The sequence below is a fragment of the Cebidichthys violaceus genome, unplaced genomic scaffold (assembly GCF_023349555.1).
Source record: "Cebidichthys violaceus isolate CVI_PGR_0920_01 unplaced genomic scaffold, fCebVio1.0.p SCAF_4, whole genome shotgun sequence".
NCBI lineage: Eukaryota > Metazoa > Chordata > Actinopteri > Perciformes > Stichaeidae > Cebidichthys > Cebidichthys violaceus.
In genome coordinates, this window is record NW_027176594.1 from 10506578 (window position 1) to 10527456 (window position 20879).

At 42.7% G+C, this 20879-nt stretch overlaps 1 protein-coding gene across 2 annotated transcripts in view; it reads right to left on the bottom strand.

Annotated features, from left to right (window-relative positions):
- Positions 1-6660: 6660 nt before the first annotated feature.
- Positions 6661-20879, bottom strand: part of vegfc (vascular endothelial growth factor c) — a 78754-nt gene continuing 64535 nt past the window's right edge. The window contains exons 5-8 of one of the 2 annotated variants that reach the window (XM_068727710.1): positions 17186-17328; positions 10166-10490; positions 7130-7244; positions 6661-7054 (exon numbers count right to left, since the gene is read on the bottom strand). In XM_068727710.1, the coding sequence (XP_068583811.1) occupies positions 7136-7244; positions 10166-10490; positions 17186-17328 (577 nt within the window). In that variant the 3' untranslated portion in view covers positions 6661-7054; positions 7130-7135. Of the gene's footprint in view, positions 7245-10165; positions 10491-17185; positions 17329-20879 lie in introns of both variants that reach the window. The other variant, XM_068727709.1, reaches the window with a different exon arrangement.

Consider the following 20879-nt stretch of genomic DNA (forward strand, 5'->3'; position numbering starts at 1 on the left):
ACGAGTTCCTCGTTCATAATGGACGCGCCTGCTCCAGAATCCAGGAAGGTGGAAATCGTATGGGTAGATCCGGTTAATAATAGCTGGGCATGGAAAAGTGGTCGTTGACAGGCGGAGGGTTGGGAAACTGCTTGGCTCACCAGTACTTCCCTTCTTGAGGAAGCGGCGGAATGTACTCCGGAGCTGTGGCACAAAGAAAGCGAGGAGGTTGCCCCTGACTTGACTGTTCCCGGCGCTTTGCCAGCCGCCTGACCTGGATGTGGCGAGCCACTCTGGAGGTTGCCTCGATAAGTCCGTCCAAAGATGTGGGTAGCTTGAACGCGATGAGTTCATCCTTGACGTAATCTGCTAGACCGAGCAGATGTGTCACACTGGGCGTCCATGTTCCATGAACTTAATCGTGCCTGGGTCTGGAAATCAATGGCAATATCCATGACAGATCAGTGGCCCTGCTGGAGCCTCATTAGCCCTCCGGTGATGTCCGGTCCCATGGACACCACTCCAAAAACCTTGCGTAGTTCAGCAGAGAAGGACCGGAAGGAAGCACAGGCAGGAGTACGGCAATCCCATTCCGCCGTTCCCCACAGGCGAGCTCTCCCCGTCAGGTGGTTGATAGTAAACACCACCCTAGCTATAACGCAAACAGGATGGAACAGTTCGTCAGGAATGCGTTGCAACCCTCAGGATCCCCAGTGTAACGTTCGGGCTCCCCCACCCGGGACTCCAAGACCGCCGTAGAAACAGCTGGAAACATTCCCGAGAGGACCGGAGCAGGTGATGAAGACGCCGCCGCGTCGGTCTGAGCTGTGGCTGCCGTGAGTTGCCGTACCTGGTCAATCAAAGTGGTGAGAATCTGGTTCTGATTCACCAGGTTGTGGCTAACCACGGCGGTGTTGGTGACCACCATGGTCTCGGTTCGCTGCATCGCCTCTTCGATCGCCCCGAGCAGGGCCCATGCCAGACCCATGCCGTGGTGCCGTCTGCTGGATCCACGTGCAGGCCAGATCGTACTATAACGGGTGTAGTAAGGACCCAGGAGCAGTACGACAAACACCAGGGATGTTTTGAATCAAAGCTTTATTTTCTTCGAAACGCACAACAGGTAGAATCTTCACAGGAATACAGCGGCAGTCTCTCGTGGTCAGGGACAGAAGGTTGAGCGAATTACCGGCGCAGAGGCAAGGCGGGGTAGTCCAAGACAAGCAGGGTTGGTAACGGGGACTCAGTCCAAAGGGAAACACTGGAAGGTCTTGCATGGAAGTGGAGAAGGATCTGGCAGTGAGTGTGTGTGAGACTGGGGTCTAAATAGTAGGTGCAACAGAGAGAGCAGGTGAGAGTGATTGGGCTGATGAGGTGGGTGTGACTAACAGGTGCACTGAATGAGCTGATTAGGCGAGTGAGAGATAGAGTGACAGGAAAGAAGGGGCAGAGCTGTGACAATATCGTAATATCAGGTATTTATTCCCAGTAGAGATTCAAACAATTTAACTGGAGGACTTCAGGTTTAATCGAACTTTAAGACTGACGTTTTTCACCTCTCTGCTATTCTCTACAGCTGCACATTGAGTAACATGCAGTGTCCATGTGAATTTGTGTGGATCTGACAATGGACCACACACTTTATACAACACTGAACTATATCAAGCATCTGATAGAGAACAAATGTTGTGATATTCTGACATTTAAAGCTCTCCTCTAATCTAATTTAAATCAAATTGGCATTGTCTTCAGCAAAAATAACTTGTAGTCTCTTTGGAAACAAGTTATTTTTCACTTTGAAACTCATGCAAAATAAACAATAAATGTGTGTGTGTAATGACTTTTGTATTTGTATTTTATTTGAAGCAATTACTGCCACCTAGTGTTAAGTTAAGGTGTTACAGTTATTCGCCAGTGTTCACGTACTATACTGTATGTACATGTGACAGGAAGTAGCATTGTATTCTTTTTTCTGGTTTAGTGATAAAGATGGTTCTGTTGTACTCAAGTGATTATCTTCATCCATCCTGCATTTTCTGGCCCTCTGAGTGGCAATGCCAGTGAGTATAATTTACTTTTATAGCTTTAAGTATTTCTGAGGGTTTATTTTGTTAGTTTGGTGTAAGTAAAAAGGGTTTGATGACATGTGCAACATGTAACGGATTTAATATAAGTAGATGGCACAGCCATGTAGGTTTCCATTATTTTGTATCACATACTGTAATTTAGTGATGATCTGTTTACATTTGCTATCGTATTTGCAGTATTTAAGTTTGATGAAAACTTGCCTGTTTTGTAGTTTCACACTTCTTCATATTAAACCTGTCCAAATACAACACGCTGGTCTGTTCCTTGCGCAATACAGGACACAGAGTTGACATTGGGTCTGAGCAGAACAGTGTGCATGTATAAATGTGTGCGCATGCTTGAAACTTGATCTTAGTTTATTTTGATGTCTGACTCTGCTGGTGAGACACAAACAATAACGGCAAAGACACTCACATTAAAAGACACACACACACACACATACATACATACACACACAAATTATCTGGGTTGACATGAGAGGTGATGTTGGTTCAACAACTAAAATTTTACATCTGGAGTGGATTATAAAGTATATCAGCCTCTGGAGCAGCATGTCCTGTGTATACACACACACATACACAAATTTTCCAAATGCACTAGTATTATTCAAACGTATTGTTCGGTTCGTAAGCCTCGTACCTAACGGTGTAATACAAATACGTGTATTGTTACACTCCTAGAAACAAATAATAACCGTAGCTGTGGCGCCATAATTAGGTTAGTAGGAGGTGGTTCAACTGTAGTAGGACAGCACTGAAGGCCCAGGTATAAAATGCACGGCCCGCCACTGATATATATATATATATATTTATCAAATTGAACTGCTGGGTTCTTCATCCAAATCTGAAGACTGAGAACATCTTAGATCAATTTAAAAGCTGATGGATGTTTTCATATTTGTATGATGTTGACCTTCTCTTCACTCACCCGTCTGTGTAGCTGCAGGGAGGACGCCTCATTCCTGGAGAATGTCCAGGAAGGAAATGAGGAGGAAACAATAATATGGTTAGTTTTTTGATAACACATCTTTAGGAGAGACTCAAAAATCTTAACTCAACTGTCCAGGATCCTCTGGACGTGGGAATCTACAGTGATATTTGAAAATAGTATTTGCATGTTTTGAATGTGTTCAGTATTGCAGTTTTTGTTGTGGACCTTTGAGAAAGGTCGCCAAACTCGACAAATAACTATGAACTTGACGCCCTTTCATCCCACTCAATTCTTGTCATTATTATAAGAATATATTTTAAGTTTCTATTGAGCTTTTTGGAATGAAGCTTCAAAGTGTCTGTCATCATATTTTATGATGCCATCACACTAAAGAAAGAAAAATGTATTTTGATGTTATTGTGTATAATTGATGGCGCTGCTAGACTGCCCCGTTAAGCTGGAGAGCAAACAGTTTTTTGACTGCAATTAAAGTAGGTTCAAAATGCTGAACTTAATGCCAACAAATGGATTGTAGCAGATTATTTCGTTAGATATTTGACCTTTGATTTTACAATGCTCAGGAGTTATTGTAAATGTTTTGATCACAATAGAAACAGTGTAGCCACCACTGAAATCTAATTCTACGAATAGCTATAATATTAATAGTAGTAGTGTAGCCCAATCTTTATTTGCAACTGTGCTGAAATGCAGAATCAACAGAATGAATATACATGCAAAAAAGAAGCTACACAATATTCAAATGTAAATTTAAAAAAAAAAATGTTATGTCAATGTTATGATGAACTAATCGGTACAGCCCTAATACAATCATGAAATAAACAGATTATTGTCCAATATTTGCGGTGAGTCTCTCATCTCTGACTGTCCTTGTCCTCCACTTGTTTCCTTATTTTTCTTCTGGTCTGTTTTTTTTTTTACGCATTAAAACTTAATATCACACCATTTCTTTTTCCTGAGCCACAGTCCACAACTCATGGGAAACAACATTCATCTCCTCGCAGCCCAAGAATCTTTTTTTCATGACCTTTCTGCCCAACTACTCGGACGATTTCAATTTCTTCAGTAGTTGTTGTGTTGATATATTTTTTAAATCTAAAGGAGAGCTAATGCATTGATGTCTATAATATCTATTCCAATGTTAAAACAGATACAAACAGTGTCATCTCTTTAGAATATGTAAGATGTCTTAATAATAATAACACAATGTAGTTACAATTTAGCTGGTCTTGATTTCATCTCCTTCAGCAATAGTGATAAGTATTATATTTTGAACACTGAACAAATTCCTCCAGTGATATGTTCATAGCGTACAGATTAAGGACATATAGTGAAAAAAGAGCAAATTGTGGTTAAAATCGTTGTAAAAAGCAGGTTAAATTACCACTTTTTTGGTGTCATATTTAATACCCACAGTCTTTTGCCTCCTTTTCACTGCATTGTATGGCACGGAAACCATGCCTTGGTCAATTGACGAAGTGCAGTCATCCCTGTGTTTGGTTGCCGAATGATGGAGCAAAGCACAACGAGAAGATCTATCCTCTCTCAACTGTTTACTGCACAAGGTTACCGAAGGACATTCCAACAGTGTAGGGAAAGTAAAAAAAAAAAAAAAAAAGCTTTAAAGTGACTTCAAAACTATCAAGAACTACAACGGAACAGAAAGAGCTGTAACTGATTTAAAAAGATGGGACACAATATATGGCCATAGACCAGCAATGGGAGAGAGGGTGGCCTCCACTCGCCATGGGCATTGTCGGAGTCCATGATGGAGGATTTATGTTAACTCTACTCTGCTTGAGAGCTTTGTTTTCATTGGAAACCTCACTTCTCACAACCAAGGCTATTTTACTCTTTTCTCGACGAAGACAGCATTTTTTAGCTAGCTATCTGGCTACAACAGCAGATAACAGTTGCTACTGCTATTGTTGTGCTCTGTGCCTTTGTGTACGTTAAATTTTCAAGAGCTGTTGCTATTTCATATTGTGTTGCAGTAGTAATTAACATGTAAATCTGTTCAAGACTGTGTTCCAAGTGTCCAATAATGACCACTTACCTTACCGAAGACAGTTCTCCTGGCGGCCCAAGTTCCCCGGTTGGTACCAGCAGTCAGAAATTCTAGGCATGGCGAAACACCTGAAAGTGTTCCATTTTACTTTTACACCATCATTTCTCCATGGCACAGTTTCTTCTCAGACCAAACTCAAATGTAGTTAATATAACAGGAATCTATTCTATTCTCTACACCAAAATGAAGAACTTGTGGTTATTGTATACAATACATTGCATAGCATTGCTTTGATTAAAAAATGAATTTTCTCAACCTCCAAATTGAGGTATTTACCAAATAATAATTGAAAAAGGTTCTTTGTTCAATTCAACCACATCACATTTCTATCTTTCTTTTTTCAAAACAGATTTTCCAAGTGAAAGAAAACAAGAACAGGAGCATCTGACTGTCCTAAGGAAGGGGCAGGCGGCAGATGAACTGGGCACAGTAAGAGCAACGTTTTTAGACGACCATGCATGATGCGAGGGAGCTAGAAGTTGCCTCGAGGAGGGAGGAAGCTCAAACTGCAGCCTTCAATCAATCAAGCATTCCTGTGTTCTCTGAGCCAGCTAGTGCAGACGCTGAGTGGCCAGTGTGACTCGTTCCCTCTGCCCGTGGACTAGACCCCTCTTTACATGCTGCATTTGTATAGTTTGTACTTTGTATTGGCACACTCTCCACGCTTAAACTTAACTTATTTACATAGTTTGCTGTGTTTGCCTTGTGTTTGCACTGATTTGTTTGCATTTGAATATTTAGTTATATTTATTAATATACAGTGTTTATATTTGCACATTTGAATTAGCAAAGTTTCCCTTTAAATGTATTATTATTATTATGATTTCATAACAAAATTTATATTTAGGTATTCATTTTGACATATTAGACCCTCTCTTACATCCTTGCCACCACAGGCATTGCTGCTGCCGATGCATTCCATCAGTGTTAACCACCATCACATGCTTTGCACATTTGCTTGTTGTTCCAGTTACAGGGAATGGTTTTAAGAGTCAGATTTTGCTGCGCTGAACTCTCGCACACACCGGCATGCAATTATTATGCTTCACTCCAAAAATAACTTCTGTACTCGGAGCCGATCGCATGCTTCCACAGTGCAATCTCTTCTTTAGAGGTACACACCAGTTTTAGTTTGTGTCCTATGTCTCCATCACTGGAGGTTGCACAGGTAGAAATATGTTTTGGGGGTCTATAGATGAGATGAGGACTTTACTCAAATGTCGCGTATCAAAAAAGACTTTTATATTTCCTACTTTAACCTCTCAAGTATAAAAAGTCAGTTTTTTGGGGTTTGACTGTCAATTTCAAATACATTAAAATCAATAGAAGGAGATGTTTCTAAAAGTTCAAAATCCATTTTTCCACCCTGTGAGACCCAGATTTTACCTTTGGCTTTAGTTTTTACTATTAAACTTTACAACCACTTAGTGTTTCTTTGTGATGATGGGGAGGATGAAGATCAGAATAACCTCAGTAGAATATGAACCAAAACAGACAAACTAAGTTTACAAAATGCATCATCCAGTATACTTTATTTTACGCATATACTATGTATGATACAAAAATAATGATCACAGTGTATTTTCATGGAAAAAGATTGAAATTGCAATAAACAGAGGTTGAAAAACAACATTTAATAAATTATATAATCAATATCTCACAAAGGAATACTGAGACATAATTAATACAAAACCCCCCAAATATATATAAAAAAATATTTAGACAGTATTTTAAAACAAGTGTTGACTCTCTCTCTCTCTCTCTCTCTCTCTCTCTCTCTCTCTCTCAGTCTTTCCTTCCTTTTCTGGGCTCCGATCAGCCGCTCTCCCAAACGCCTCAAACTGAGTCAGTGCATTTCCCACTCTCACCAGAGCTTCCCATATCTGCACTCCAGTCACTAAGGTTTCCCCACGTTCATCAGGGTCCGCACACTTAGCTGCCATCACAGCTGACGGGGATACTCATGACCAGCTGCAGGATGGGTGATGAATTTTACTTGTTAAGTTTGTTATCTGCTCGTTAGCATCTCGTTATTGTGTTACTCGCCTGCAGTTAGTCCAGCCGTCTCCAGTGGGACGGTACACAGCGACACACTTCCTCGCTGAAGGAGAAACCTGGTTCACACCTTCGCCTCCTTACCTCGCAGGGAGGCCTGAGACAACTGCAATGGAAAATAAAAAAAGAGCATTTAGCTTTAAAGCTAATACCATGGCAGCAAAAGGTAGAGCACATTGCTTTGGCAAGATTTTGTATCTCTCACAAATATAAAATGGTATAAAACTTTGAATGCAGAAAAAGACGTACCGCTGAATTCATGAACTGCGTATCAACCAGTTTTGGTCTTACCCAGGTGGGTATGCTGGTGTGTCTGGATTAATAATAGGTAGATAAATAAATTGATGGAAGCCTGTAATTTACAGCAATAACACCGTAACTCATAACTGTAAAGGAGACTCCTTTAAAGGGTTAGAGATATAAAGTGGTAGTTGTTGCCCACAACATTACAGAAATGATGACATTGTTAAGTGGAAACAGTTTTGTAGTGTTAAAGCGCTTTGAATGGTTGTAGGAGTAGAAAAGCCCTGTACAAGTAGAAGTTCATTTACCATTTATTTATTTTTGCCAGAAGTGGGGAAAATGTTGCGAAATCTAAAGGATTCATCCTCCAGGGAGCATGAATGTGCTCAGCTCATTTATTGGTAATGGGTCTATTAGAATAAGATTGCTAGATCATAAGATACGTTGTTTGCAAAGTAGAAATAGTGAACTTAGGGCACCACTGCAGGAATGTTGAAAATAGGGATCATTAGCCTTTCACAACGCTTTACATGAAAAGCATTTCAGAAAATGAATGGAAGGATGATATATGTACGTATGTTGGCCAATCCAGAAGTCCTGGTTCCCTTGATAAGGGACAATAAGCTTTGACGCAAACAAACATTTAAGATACTGTAACAACTTGTTCCGCAAAATAATCTTCACAAGTGAACAGAACCTTTTTGATTTTTGAAGAATAAATACTATTGCCAGAAGTAAAAAGCAAAGTTAGGCTATATAACAACTACACCATGTTTATTTAAGACAGAATTCAAGAAAGAGTTCTTAAATGACACAATATCATAGAACGAAACTTTAAAATCTCTTAAGCTTGTGTTAACGAGCATCTAATCAAAACCCATTCAAAAAACCCATTGACTGCTGATCAATGCTGACATTGGCTCGACTTCACTGGTGATGCTAGCCTTTTGTTGTTTTTTTACTTTTCTGTCACAAACTACAAATTGTAATATCACTGAATGGAGCCCATTATTCTTTGATTATAATCCAGCTATCATACGATGACATTTGTTTAATTGTGCATGTATTGTAGATGCATTCATTGCAACAGTTTGTTAACAGAGAGATTTCATCTTGTAAACTGAATCCAATGCTCATCAGTGTGAATGAAAACTAAAGACAAAGTGATGTAGTAACTTAATTAATTTGGTCACTTATAGTCTACATCCATGATCCTCTGTTTACCAGGCAGCTGCAGGTTTTCAGGACAGCCAAACACTGCTGCAAATGATTGAGAACCACTGCTGCCTTACAAAGACAAACACTAACTACTTTCTTGTGTGTTCTAAAGGTCAAAGGTTATGACAAAGGTTTAGATTTCATAGCAGTAAAAAGGAAAGCCTTCAGAACTACTCTGTGATTTATAGCCCACGTCTGAAACACCAGTGCTTTCACCAGAACAGGATGTCGAACTGTTTTACAGTTTCACTTCTGATGCATTTATTGTTCTTAGGCGTCACGTGACAGTGTGGTCTAAATCCTGTTTTAGGGGATTTGTAACATAACAAGAATAAAATCAAGTTAAGTAAGGGTGACTACTTGGATTTTCTGGAAATAAAAATTGTCAAGTACATGTCAGGTAAGTCAGCATTGGCAACAAAATAACACCTTGAAGCCCAAAAACATTAACATTGGCCTTCAAAAGCTGATATGTGATTAACCCCAGCCCAGAGTCAAGGCCTACCAACGATTACACAAGGAGCCATGGAATTCCAAAGAACACATGAAGCACTGGAGGATGGAGTCCTGTTTTACGCAGTACTTACTCACTTCATCAACACGACAAAGATTCTGAGACTGGCGTATAATTGCCACTGCTTTTCTGGCTGCACGGGTGTCACACAATATTTAGTCATGGTTACTTAAAGAGATCTATGAACCCATGATGAAATACACAGCAGAGTTCAAATAGACACACACGCTCTCTTTCAAACACACACACTCACAGCCACATACACACTAGGGCCAGATCCCAGACACTAGATTCCAACTGCTGTGTTATACTCATAAATCACTCTCAAACAAGGTCGCAAAGGGTCAAGACTGGACGGGATGGATGGATGTGTGTGTGCTTCCTTCTGTGCGGGGAGAGGAAATGGTTAAGTGACAGCTAAGAGAAGTCATTAGCACAGTGAGGTCTTGTATTACACACCGGGTTCACTTCAACAACCACCAGTGCTTTCTCTAAACACAGCTAAACACATTGCCAGTGTGTGAATGTGTGTGTTGGAGTGGGGTTTGACTTTACTGCAGGATGATGCAACCAATGGACCCACAAAATATAACAAGGAAAGGGCCTTGTTATATAGCTGCCCATTGCCTCGCCATGATCACAGTGATATACAACGTCATGACGTCAGTCACAATCTTTTCCTAACCCTAAGAAGTTTTGTTGCCTAAATGTAACTTCCTGTGAAGATGGAGTTTTATTTTGGAACGTCCAAGATTGACGCTAGAGGGGCGTCATAGTTTGGAGCTTTGGTTTTTGAGGAGTTAGGCGTGAGAACGTGTTGTAGCAGGACAGCGTCTCTCCTTCCGTCTCCTCGCTCGCCATGCACATGCAGGGAGAAGTGAGTTACTATGGTTACAGGCATTGGTGTCGACATGGACAATAATGTTTGAAATTGCCTGTTGATTTATAATATGAAGTACATTTCTGTTCATCATGACAGTAGGTGTTGTTGTGTAGCTAGTGGGCCTAAAAGTGTCAGCAGATGTTACGGAACCCTCCACATCCCTCCTTACCTGCATGTGGCTTGGTGAAATCTCCTTCCCTTTAGGAAGCACTTGTTGGGCGACTCGTTACATTCGCAGGAACACTTTGTTTTATTGAGGGGCTGGTGCCGTGGGCACGTCCTGCTACATGTGCACTGACAGGTGTCCTTGTTGAAGACGTGGTTCTGAGGGCAGGAGGGAGCAGGCGGAATGTTGCAGACGCACTGGCAGGTGTTGCGGTCGAGGTGTCGGTTAGGGCCACAGTCTTGAGTTTGATCCTCGCGCCGACACGCACACTGACAGGTCTCCACATCCAGTTCCTTATCTAAACCACAAACATCCGCTGAGAATATGTCTGTAGAGATAGGAGAGGGAGACACACAGATGGGGTTTGTCTCAAATGACTGGAGACAGACAGTGTTACTGACATACACTTTTCACTTTTATTTTTTTATTTTTACTTTGCTTCCAGTGTCCTAAAGTGGGGTCAGAGTTCCCCAGAATTGTGAGTCAATTTGTAATTAAATCCACTGATCTCAATAAGATGGCATACAAATATAAAGCTAATCTTACAGTAGGTTTGCCCATCAACACTATAAGACTACTGAAGTACTGTGTTCAAAAACATACATATGCCACTAGGTGTGTGGATAAATCAGTTATCTCTAAACCAAGTCTACAGTACCTCAAGTCTCTTCAGAATGGAGCACCAAACAGGATGGAATCTAAAAGTTCTTACACTTTTAAGAAACAAATGGAGACGCACCTAAATCAGACTATATGACTGAACATACACATTTTTCTTTCTGATGTCGTCTTAGTTCATTATATAAATGGTTGTGTACTTACAACAATACAGCAGCATTTAACAGTTGTCATTGGACTGTGCTTGTTTGGCAAACCCTGTTGATGCTTCTGTTATATACTGTATGGTAATTTTAACCATTTGTTGATATTATTGATAGCTGTAGATTGTTATTGATTTAGCTGTGTTGTTGTTTTTATACATTTTCTTTCACTTTTCACAGTTGTATTAATGTATTATTTTGACATTTTTAAATATGCAGAGCTATTATTCACCAATATTCAGCTAATATTCAATGAAATGAGCATTAAACAAACTGTGCACAGTGTAATCAGCTCCACATTGTACTGCAACATCAACAACTGCAACCTCACCATGTCGGCAACCTAAGACTATGTCTGATCAGTTAGAGGTGATGTCAGAAATTCCAAAATTCATTGAGTACAACAAAAACATTTTTAATGATATATATAAGAATTACTTAAATACAAATATATTATCTGGACTGTATCAATGTTTAGAATTGCAGAATAGAGCACAGTAAGTTTAATGAGTCTCATATGAAGTTACGGTTGTTTCATATGTGGTAATCTGTTGTAAATGTTGGCTATTATTGAAAACACAACTACATATAAAAACTGTGTGACAGTTGTTTGATGACACTGATAAACTATGAAATTGAGACATTCCTGAACTGAACTAGCGATGTTTTCTCTTTCCTCAGGGATAACGCAGATGGTTCTCTTTCAGTAATGGTAAATCATCTTTTAGCTGTGAAACACAGGGAAAGACGGAGGGAGAGCAACGGAAGGGCTGGCAAACATACACGCATACTCTGTGTGAACAGATGAACAAACACAGATAACAAAGATACACAGTTTACTGCTGACAAAATACAAGCTGTGTGTACTCCATGTGCTTACGCAGACTTTAACAACCTGAATCATGGAATGAGCTTGAATGTAACTTTATTTGCAGTTTTCAAGCTAAGAATAAAAACTATACGGCACAATACAATGTATGAAGCTCAGTCTCCTCAACACTATTGTGAATACATTTTGCCCTGAAATGACTTCTTCATAATTCATAGCACAGAATTACTCAAGATGACAAAATTCTGGATCAACATACATTGACCAAACACTGGACTTCTTCAGGGTAAAACCACCAAAAGGCTGGCAATGTCTTCCTCTGTGTGAATGGTGTGGACTGGAGAGATAACCACTAAAAAGATGGGAGATTTGTTGCTATCTTTCGTTTGTAGTTTTTAAATAGAAAACATACCTTCAAGCCTGTATTCATCCATTTAGGCTAGCTTTTCCAACTTGGCTAGTACAGATAACTCCTCATTTCAACTTTAGGAATCAGCCGTTCTTTGTCCATTGCCGTGCTTCAAAAGCGAGAGACAAAAATAAATGGAAGCATGGCGACTGCAAAAGTTTGGCTCAAACAGTGTGCCGTGTTGCCGCTCAAAGCCAGTTACAATAGAAAGTAATGCAATCAAACTGATTTTGTTGCTGACACTGACTCGGTTAGGATACCTGGAATTTGCTCAAGGTCCTCATTGTTACATGTTCTTCATATAGTGAATGTGTGGACTCTACCTGCCTAATATTGTCTGATTTTCCTTATAGTGCAATGACCACTTGTTGTCCAACACAAATGTTACTGTAGTCAGAGGTCAAAGTTTTTAGTTTCAAAGTGACTCTCCCATAGTCCGTATTCCTCACATATTTTTCATAACAATATGATCATCCATCTTCATCTCTACCTCCTTACACAAACACAATCCTGACAGGTTCACTCTGCATGTAAATGTCATTTTTGGCCTTTTCAAATCTATTGTTACATGTTTTGGGGAACTCTGTCACACAGAATTATTTGTGTAATATTTCTTAATATTGAGGTATGTTCTACTTGGCTGTTGCCATGGTTTGTAAAACCTAGTTGCCAAATTTTGGTTTTGTGTTCTAATCTTTGCGAGGTGACTTTGTGGTCTCTCTCCATCATGATGTCTGCATTGTGATGCCTGCTGCTCACTATAACTGAAATGAAAGATGGCAAAACAGATTCAGAGTGATTTAAGGGGAGTCCGTCGACAGATCCATCGAGCAACACAGATTAAGAAATATGTCGTTGATATACTGCACAGAACCATCCACCACACAAAATGTTCTAAAAGCAATGGTTCTCAAAGTGGGTGCCGCAGAACAAGGTTATTATTGTTAATGAAAACTAACAAAAAAACTAAAACTAGGTATACATTTTTTTTCCGTTAACTGAATTAAAAATAAAAACGAGGCGATAACTAACTGAAACTGTATTGTGTCTTTACAAAACTAACTAAAATAACATAGAATTATAGAGAAAATGTCTTTAGTTTTCTTTTTTGTCAATGTATTTCATAGATGTCAATTTATTTCATACATAGCCTAAGTCTATCTTCCGCTGTACCACTTTTAGTACACGCCCCTCGCCTAGTATCATGGCGGCAAAAGTCGGGAGAAAGCGACAGGGTCCTATTTGGGATAAGAGCAAGTGCTTTGCAATGGAAGATGATAAGATATGTGGAGCATTTATCAAGGGGAAAAATCCCACAAATCTAAAAGTGCATTTGAAAAACTCAGAGTCGGACGCGCAGGGTGAGGAGAGTGGAGGCCTCGGTGAGTGTGGGACAAATACTTTTTTGTCTTAATAATTTCCTTTTTTCTATGTACTCCATACATACTGCAGATAGCCTACAGTATATGCTGCAGAGGGCTGGAAATAACCTGACGATATCAGGGTTTGGTCATGTGTATGCAGCAAGCTTCCCCAACCTTGGAGTTGCCTTTAATGAAAATGTGATCCTTTTATTTTCTCTTTTCAAACTAAAATGACTTTAGGCTAATGATATTTAGTCATTATTGACTTGGAAAAACTACCAACGGTGTTTTGCTCATAAGCCACTGTGAAATTAATGCAGCTTGCCTACAAACAATGCTTTTCTGCTCAATTAGCCTACATCAGTAGCCAACAGTATGAAATAAGCCTACTCAAAATGTTCATGCTGAGGTCACAGCAATTTTCCAACCCAAGTAGGATACACCTGTTAAAATACACTGCCTGGCCAAAAAAAAAGTCGCCACCAAAAAAAAAGGTCACACACTAATATTTCGTTGGACCGCCTTCAGCTTTGATTACGGCACGCATTCGCTGTGGCATTGTTTCGATAAGCTTCTGCAATGTCACAAGATTTATTTCCATCCAGTGTTGCATTAATTTCTCACCAAGATCTTGTATCGATGATGGTAGTGTCTGACCGCTGCGCAAAGCCTTCTCCAGCACATCCCAAAGATTCTCAATGGGGTTAAGGTCTGGACTCTGTGGTGGCCAATCCATGTGTGAAAATGATGTCTCATGCTCCCTGAACCACTCTTTCACAATTTGAGCCCGATGAATCCTGGCATTGTCATCTTGGAATATGCCCGTGCCATCAGGGAAGAAAAACTCCATTGATGGAATAACCTGGTCATTCAGTATATTCAGGTAGTCAGCTGACCTTATTCTTTGAGCACATACTGTTGCTGAACCTAGACCTGACCAACTGCAGCAACCCCAGATCATAGCACTGCCCCCACAGGCTTGTACAGTAGGCACTAGGCATGATGATCCAGGTGGCGACTTTTTTTTTGGCCAGGCAGTGTATAAGGTATAGCCTATTTCGCACTTTGACATCATAGTTATTGTCATTTCATATCATTTCATATCCAAGATTAAAAAACTATATGGAGACACAATATTAAACAATGTGTCATACTGTGGAAAATATAATATTAAAGCTACGAGCAGCAATGAACGGACCCTCGCATCCTCCCGCACGACGGGGGTGCCGGCGGGACTCCGGCTAGCGCGGCCGGGAACGTCTGCGACCGTCAGACAAACAACGCGTATGCAAATTTGACATTTTTTTCCTATGTGGACCGCCTGCTGCTGGAAGTTACGCTTTGCAAATACTACACTGCTTTCTGTATCCTCTGTGTGGCGCTACAGAACACACCCAAACATGCGTTATGTTGCTCTATACAAGTGCAAACCACATAGTGTAAAAGTCATGCAAATCGAATGCTGTTTGTCAGAAAACGCAGATTTACTTGATCTGTTGCATTCCGTGGTAAAGACTAAAACTAATACTGAAACTAATAAAAACTAAACTCAAACTAAGCATTTTCAAAAAATAAAAAATAAACTAAACTAGCAAACCCGCTTTAAAAACAAATTAAAACTAAACTGAAATTGAAAACAAAAAGTCAAAACGAAATAAAAATAAAAACTGGTGAAAAATGCAAAACTATAATAACCATGCCACAGAACCCTGGGGTTCCTTGATGATAGGACAGGGGTGCCACAACTTTATTCACATCATTGTTAATCTATTGTTATATTTTTTATAATGTTTCACCACATTAAAAAATCTTTGACATTTGTTTTCAAACATATGTTATGTTGAAAAAACCTATGCCGCAGCTGACAACTCATGGCTGCTGGTTGTCATAGTAATACAACATGTTTTCAGGCTAAAGGAGTTTCTCAGTTATTCTGCGTTAAACAGATTTGATGTGTTAAACAGAGCTCAAAGAAATGCTGCAACTTCTCAACTCTCAGTCCTAGACGGCTGACTCTGAGACCACCAACAAAACTAAAACCCTGGTGTACATGAAAATAAGACCTGCGGGTTGCTCTGACATGTTCCTTTAAAAAAATGTTACCCAATTTTATTTTCTCTCTAAATGTTCCTTTATAGACCTGCCTCATATTCTCTGGAAGGTCACTCTGCCTCTAGCACTTCATCCCATTTTCTGGCCTATTAGGCCACCGTAGAGGATTTTGCAGCGTTTCTTTTTTTCACAGATAATTTGTTTCGGCCATGTAATACAAACAGCTGTGGAATCTGCTACTCTGGGATCTCCGCATTCTGCTGTTTCTCATTTGTTTACACAAAGTCCAGAGTTGTATCATAGCCAAACACACACACTGAGGAACTTTTACACACACACACACACACACACACACACACACACACACACACACACACACACACACACACACACACACACAGGCTCTCAACAAACACATTGCAATCATAAATACTCCTCAGTGAACACATGAACATTCTCCTGTCACAAAGACTAACATAGAGAAGGATGGCTCTACTAGCAGTGTGTTTGTTTCAGTGTTTGGTATGTGTGTGCTCACAGGCCTGAGGGACACATCATCATGCAGCAACAGGCCACACTGATCAGTCGTATCTATTGGCAGCTACTGTATTTATTTTAACTGTACTGTAATCTCTGGGTTGATCTGCCGTATTGGCTTTTCTGGCTTCAGTTTTGTAATCTGACCCTAAACCTCTGCCTTCTTTCCGTGAAGTTTGACCAACCATTTGACCAACCATTTGAGTATAAGTTTCATAGTTTACAAAACTGTTATCCAAGAGTAAAACTTCATAACTGCAGAGCTTAAAGTAGCTGTACAGTTTGGAAATTAGAAGCGTCTATAATGGTATTGAAAAATTAGAAACAAGTACTACAGCTGTCAATTATTTTGGCCAATACTTATATCGCTATTGTAATATGATTATTAAGTGACCCAGACTGGTCAATTACAGTGGAGCATCGGCCAGCTCTGACAGCTATCCGGCACTGCTCCATAGACTCTTATGCAATTGTTTCAGATTTTCCACTGCTACAGACAAATTTTTTTTGGATAGTGACCTGGATAAATATGGAGTGAGAATGTACTTGCAATGCTCTCTTGTGTATAAGTTATTTTAAAAGAGAATGCTGGTCAAAGATTTCCCACATGAGAGCTCCCATTATTTGTCGTGCATTGAGCCGCCAGAGGTGGATTTAAGGAATGCAGCCAGTGCTGTGTAAATAGCAGCTGATGTCATGATAGTGTTTTCCTGTCTACATCGTTAATTACTTCTATGTAGGTTTCACAAAAATAAAGACACATTCACATGACCACACACACAGCTTCCAATGGCTCTGCCATCTACTCTCCTTATTACGTCAGTCTTTGTTGGCAGCAAAGGGTTATTTCTGCTATAGTCCTACTGTATACCTATCAGCAGCTGTAATTGTTTTTTTTCTAGGCTACTGCCGAAAAAATAAGCAAACACAATTTCCTCTACAATGTTTTATGAAATAATGACCAGGGATACAACATAAATCTGCTTTGTGTACAAATGTGCAAACTCTCACCAAGGTGCTGTTGGGAGGGCCTGGGAGGGGGCAGTGGAGGAGGAGGGGGGTTCTGGTGCACATTGGCGCTCAAGCCGACACACCGACACTGCCTGCTGCTCCATGACTGACCAGGAGGACACGTCCTGTTGGCTATTGGACACCTTCAACCGAAAGAGACAGAGATGGAAAGATTTAAAGACACATGAAACGTTCTCGCTTGTTAACCCTCACATCCCCAGAGGTGGTTTCCTGACTGTATACAATGATACATATCATTCACATGTTGGTTTATCAGATCCTATTTGTATATATTGTGCAGATATTTCTGATAAACAAAGAAGAGTTGAGAAGACCCTGCCCGGAGGAAGCCCGGGGCCCACGTCTGGAGCCAGGCCCAGTCGGAGGGCCCGACAGCGAGCACCTGGTGGCCGGGTTTGCCACGGAGCCCGGCCGGGCACAGCCCGAAGCAGCAACGTGGCACCCCCCTCCTCTCCATCCTGTGGGCTCACCACATGCGGGAGGAACCGCTGGTGTCGGGTGCGCTGCCCCATGGGTGGCAGTAAAGGCCAGGGACCTCGACGGACCAGACCCGGGCGGCAAAGGCTGGCTCTGGGGACGTGGAACGTCACCTCTCTGTGGGGGAAGGAGCCGGAGCTTGTGCGGGAGGTGGAATGCTACCAGTTAGATCTGGTGGGGCTTACCTCTACGCACTGCATTGGTTCTGGAACCATACTCCTGGATAGGGTTTGGACTCATTTCTTCTCTGGAGTTGCCCAGGGTGTGAGGCGCCAGGCGGGTGTGGGGATACTCACAAATCCCCGCAGTGCCGCTGCGTCGGAGTTTACCCCGGTGGACGAGAGGGTCGCCTCCCTACGCCTGCAGGTTATGGGGGGAAAAACTCTGACTGTTGTCTGTGCATATGCACCGAACAACAGTTCAGAGTATTCAGCCTTCTTAGAGACTCTGACTGGAGTCCTGTATGGGGCTCCAGTGGGGGACTCCATAGTTCTGCTGGGGGATTTCAAAGCGCACGTGGGCAACGATGGGGATACCTGGAGAGGCGTGATTGGGAGGAACGGCCTCCCTGATCTAAATCCGAGCGGTTGTTTGTTGTTGGACTTCTGTGCTAGTCATGGATTGTCCATAACGAACACCATGTTCGACCATGAGGATGTTCATAAGTGTACGTGGTACCAGAGCACCCTAGGCCGAAGGTCGATGATCGATTTTGTTATCGTATCATTGGATCTGAGGCCGTATGTTTTGGACACTCGGGTGAAGAGAGGGGCGGAGCTGTCAACTGATCACCATCTAGTTGTGAGTTGGGTCAGAGGGTGGGGGAAAACTCTGGACAGACCTGGTAAGCCCAAATGGGTAGTGGGGGCAAACTGGGAATGTCTGGAGGAGGCCCCTGTCCGGGAGATCTTCAACTCACACCTCCGGCGGAGCTTTTCTAGCATCCCTGTGGAGGTTGGGGGCATCGAACAGGAATGGACGATGTTCAAAGCTTCTATTGCCAAAGCTAGGGCGGTCAGCTGTGGTCTCAAGGTCTTAGGTGCCTCAAGGGGCGGTAACCCTCGAACACCGTGGTGGACACCGGTGGTCAGGGAAGCCGTCCAACTGAAGAAACAGGCCTTCCGGGATATGTTATCCCAGAGGACTCCTGAGGCAGTTGCAAGGTACCGACAGACCCAAAGGGCTACAGCCGCTGCCGTGAAGGAGGCAAAGCAGCGGGTGTGGGAGGAGTTCGGAGTAGCCATGGAGAAGGACTTTCGGTCGGCACCAAGGTGTTTCTGGAAAACCATCCGGAACCTCAGGAGGGGGAAACGGGGAAACATCCAAGCTGTATACAGCAAGGATGGGACTCTGTTGACTTCAACTGAGGGGGTAATCGGGCGGTGGAAGGAGCACTTTGAGGAACTCCTGAATCCGACTAATACGCCCTCTATGGTAGAGGCAGAGCTGGAGGCTGATGGGGGAGCATTATCAATTTCCCTGGTGGAAGTCACTGAGGTAGTCAAACAACTCCACAGTGAGATCCGTCCAGAAATGCTGAAGGCACTGGGTGTGGAGGGGCTGTCTTGGATGACATGTCTCTTCAACATTGTGTGGAGGTCTGGGACGGTGCCTAGGGAGTGGAAGAGCGGGGTGGTGGTTCCCCTGTTCAAAAAGGGGGACCAGAGGGTGTGTGCCAATTACCGCGGTATCACTGGTAAAGTCTACTCCAAGGTGCTGGAAAGGAGGGTTCGGCCGATAGTCGAACCTTGGATTGAAGAGGAACAATGCGGATTCCGTCCTTGCCGTGGAACAACGGACCAGCTCTTCACTCTCGCAAGGATCCTGGAGGGGGCTTGGGAATACGCCCATTCGGTCTACATGTGTTTTGTGGACCTGGAGAAGGCGTATGACCGGGTCCCCCGGGAGATACTGTGGGAGGTGCTACGGGAGTATGGGGTGAGGGGGCCACTTCTGGGGGCCATCCAATCCCTGTACGCCCAAAGCGAGAGCTGTGTCCGGGTTCTCGGCAGTAAGTCGGACTCGTTTCCGGTGAGGGTTGGCCTCCGCCAGGGCTGCGCTTTGTCACCAATCCTGTCTGTAGTATTCATGGACAGGATATCGAGGCGTAGTCGTGGGGAGGAGTGTTTACAATGGGCTGAGGATTGCATCGCTGCTGTTTGCAGATGATGTGGTCCTGATGTCTTCATCGGGCTGTGACCTCCAGCACTCACTGGATCGGTTCGCAGCCGAGTGTGAAGCGGTTGGGATGAGGATCAGCACCTCTAAGTCTGAGGCCATGGTTCTCAGCAGGAAACCGGTGGATTGCCCACTCCGGGTAGGGAACGAGTCCTTGCCCCAAGTGAAGGAGTTCAAGTACCTTGGGGTCTTGTTCGCGAGTGAGGGAACAATGGAACGTGAGATTGGCCGGAGAATCGGAGCAGCTGGGGCGGTATTGCAGTTGCTCTACCGCACCGCTGTGACGAAAAGAGAGCTGAGCCGCAAGGCAAAGCTCTCTATCTACCGGGCAATCTTTGTTCCTACCCTCACCTATGGTCATGTGGACTGGGTCATGACCGAAAGAATTAGATCGCGGGTACAAGCGGCCGAAATGGGTTTCCTCTGGAGGGTGGCTGGCATCTCCCTTAGAGATAGGGTGAGAAGTTCGGTCATCCGTGAGGGACTCGGAGTAGAGCCGTTGCTCCTTTGCGTGGAAAGGAGCCAGTTGAGGTGGTTCGGGCATCTGGTAAGGATGCCACCTGGGCGCCTCCCTAGGGAGGTGTTCCAGGCACGACCAGCTGGGAGGAGACCCCGAGGGAGGCCCAGGACCAGGTGGAGGGACTATATCTCCAAACTGGCCTGGGAGCGCCTCGGGATCCCCCAGTCAGAGCTGGCTGATGTGACTCGGGAAAGGGAAGTTTGGGGTCCCCTGCTGGAGCTGTTGCCCCCGCGACCCGATCCCGGATAAGCGGTTGACGATGAGATGAGATGAGATTTCTGATATTGTAATGGCTGAATCACAAGCTTCCAGTACTTAACGCCCCCATATTATATTGCTACCTACCAATGACAATAACCACAACCCAACAAAAGCTACCTAGTTTTGGAGAAATCAACCAAAGACATGTATATTCTCTTGAATATAATGGGTCTGATATTTTTTGGACTTACATTCAACAGATGGGCTGCACTACAGAGGGAACCCAATGTTGTTCTG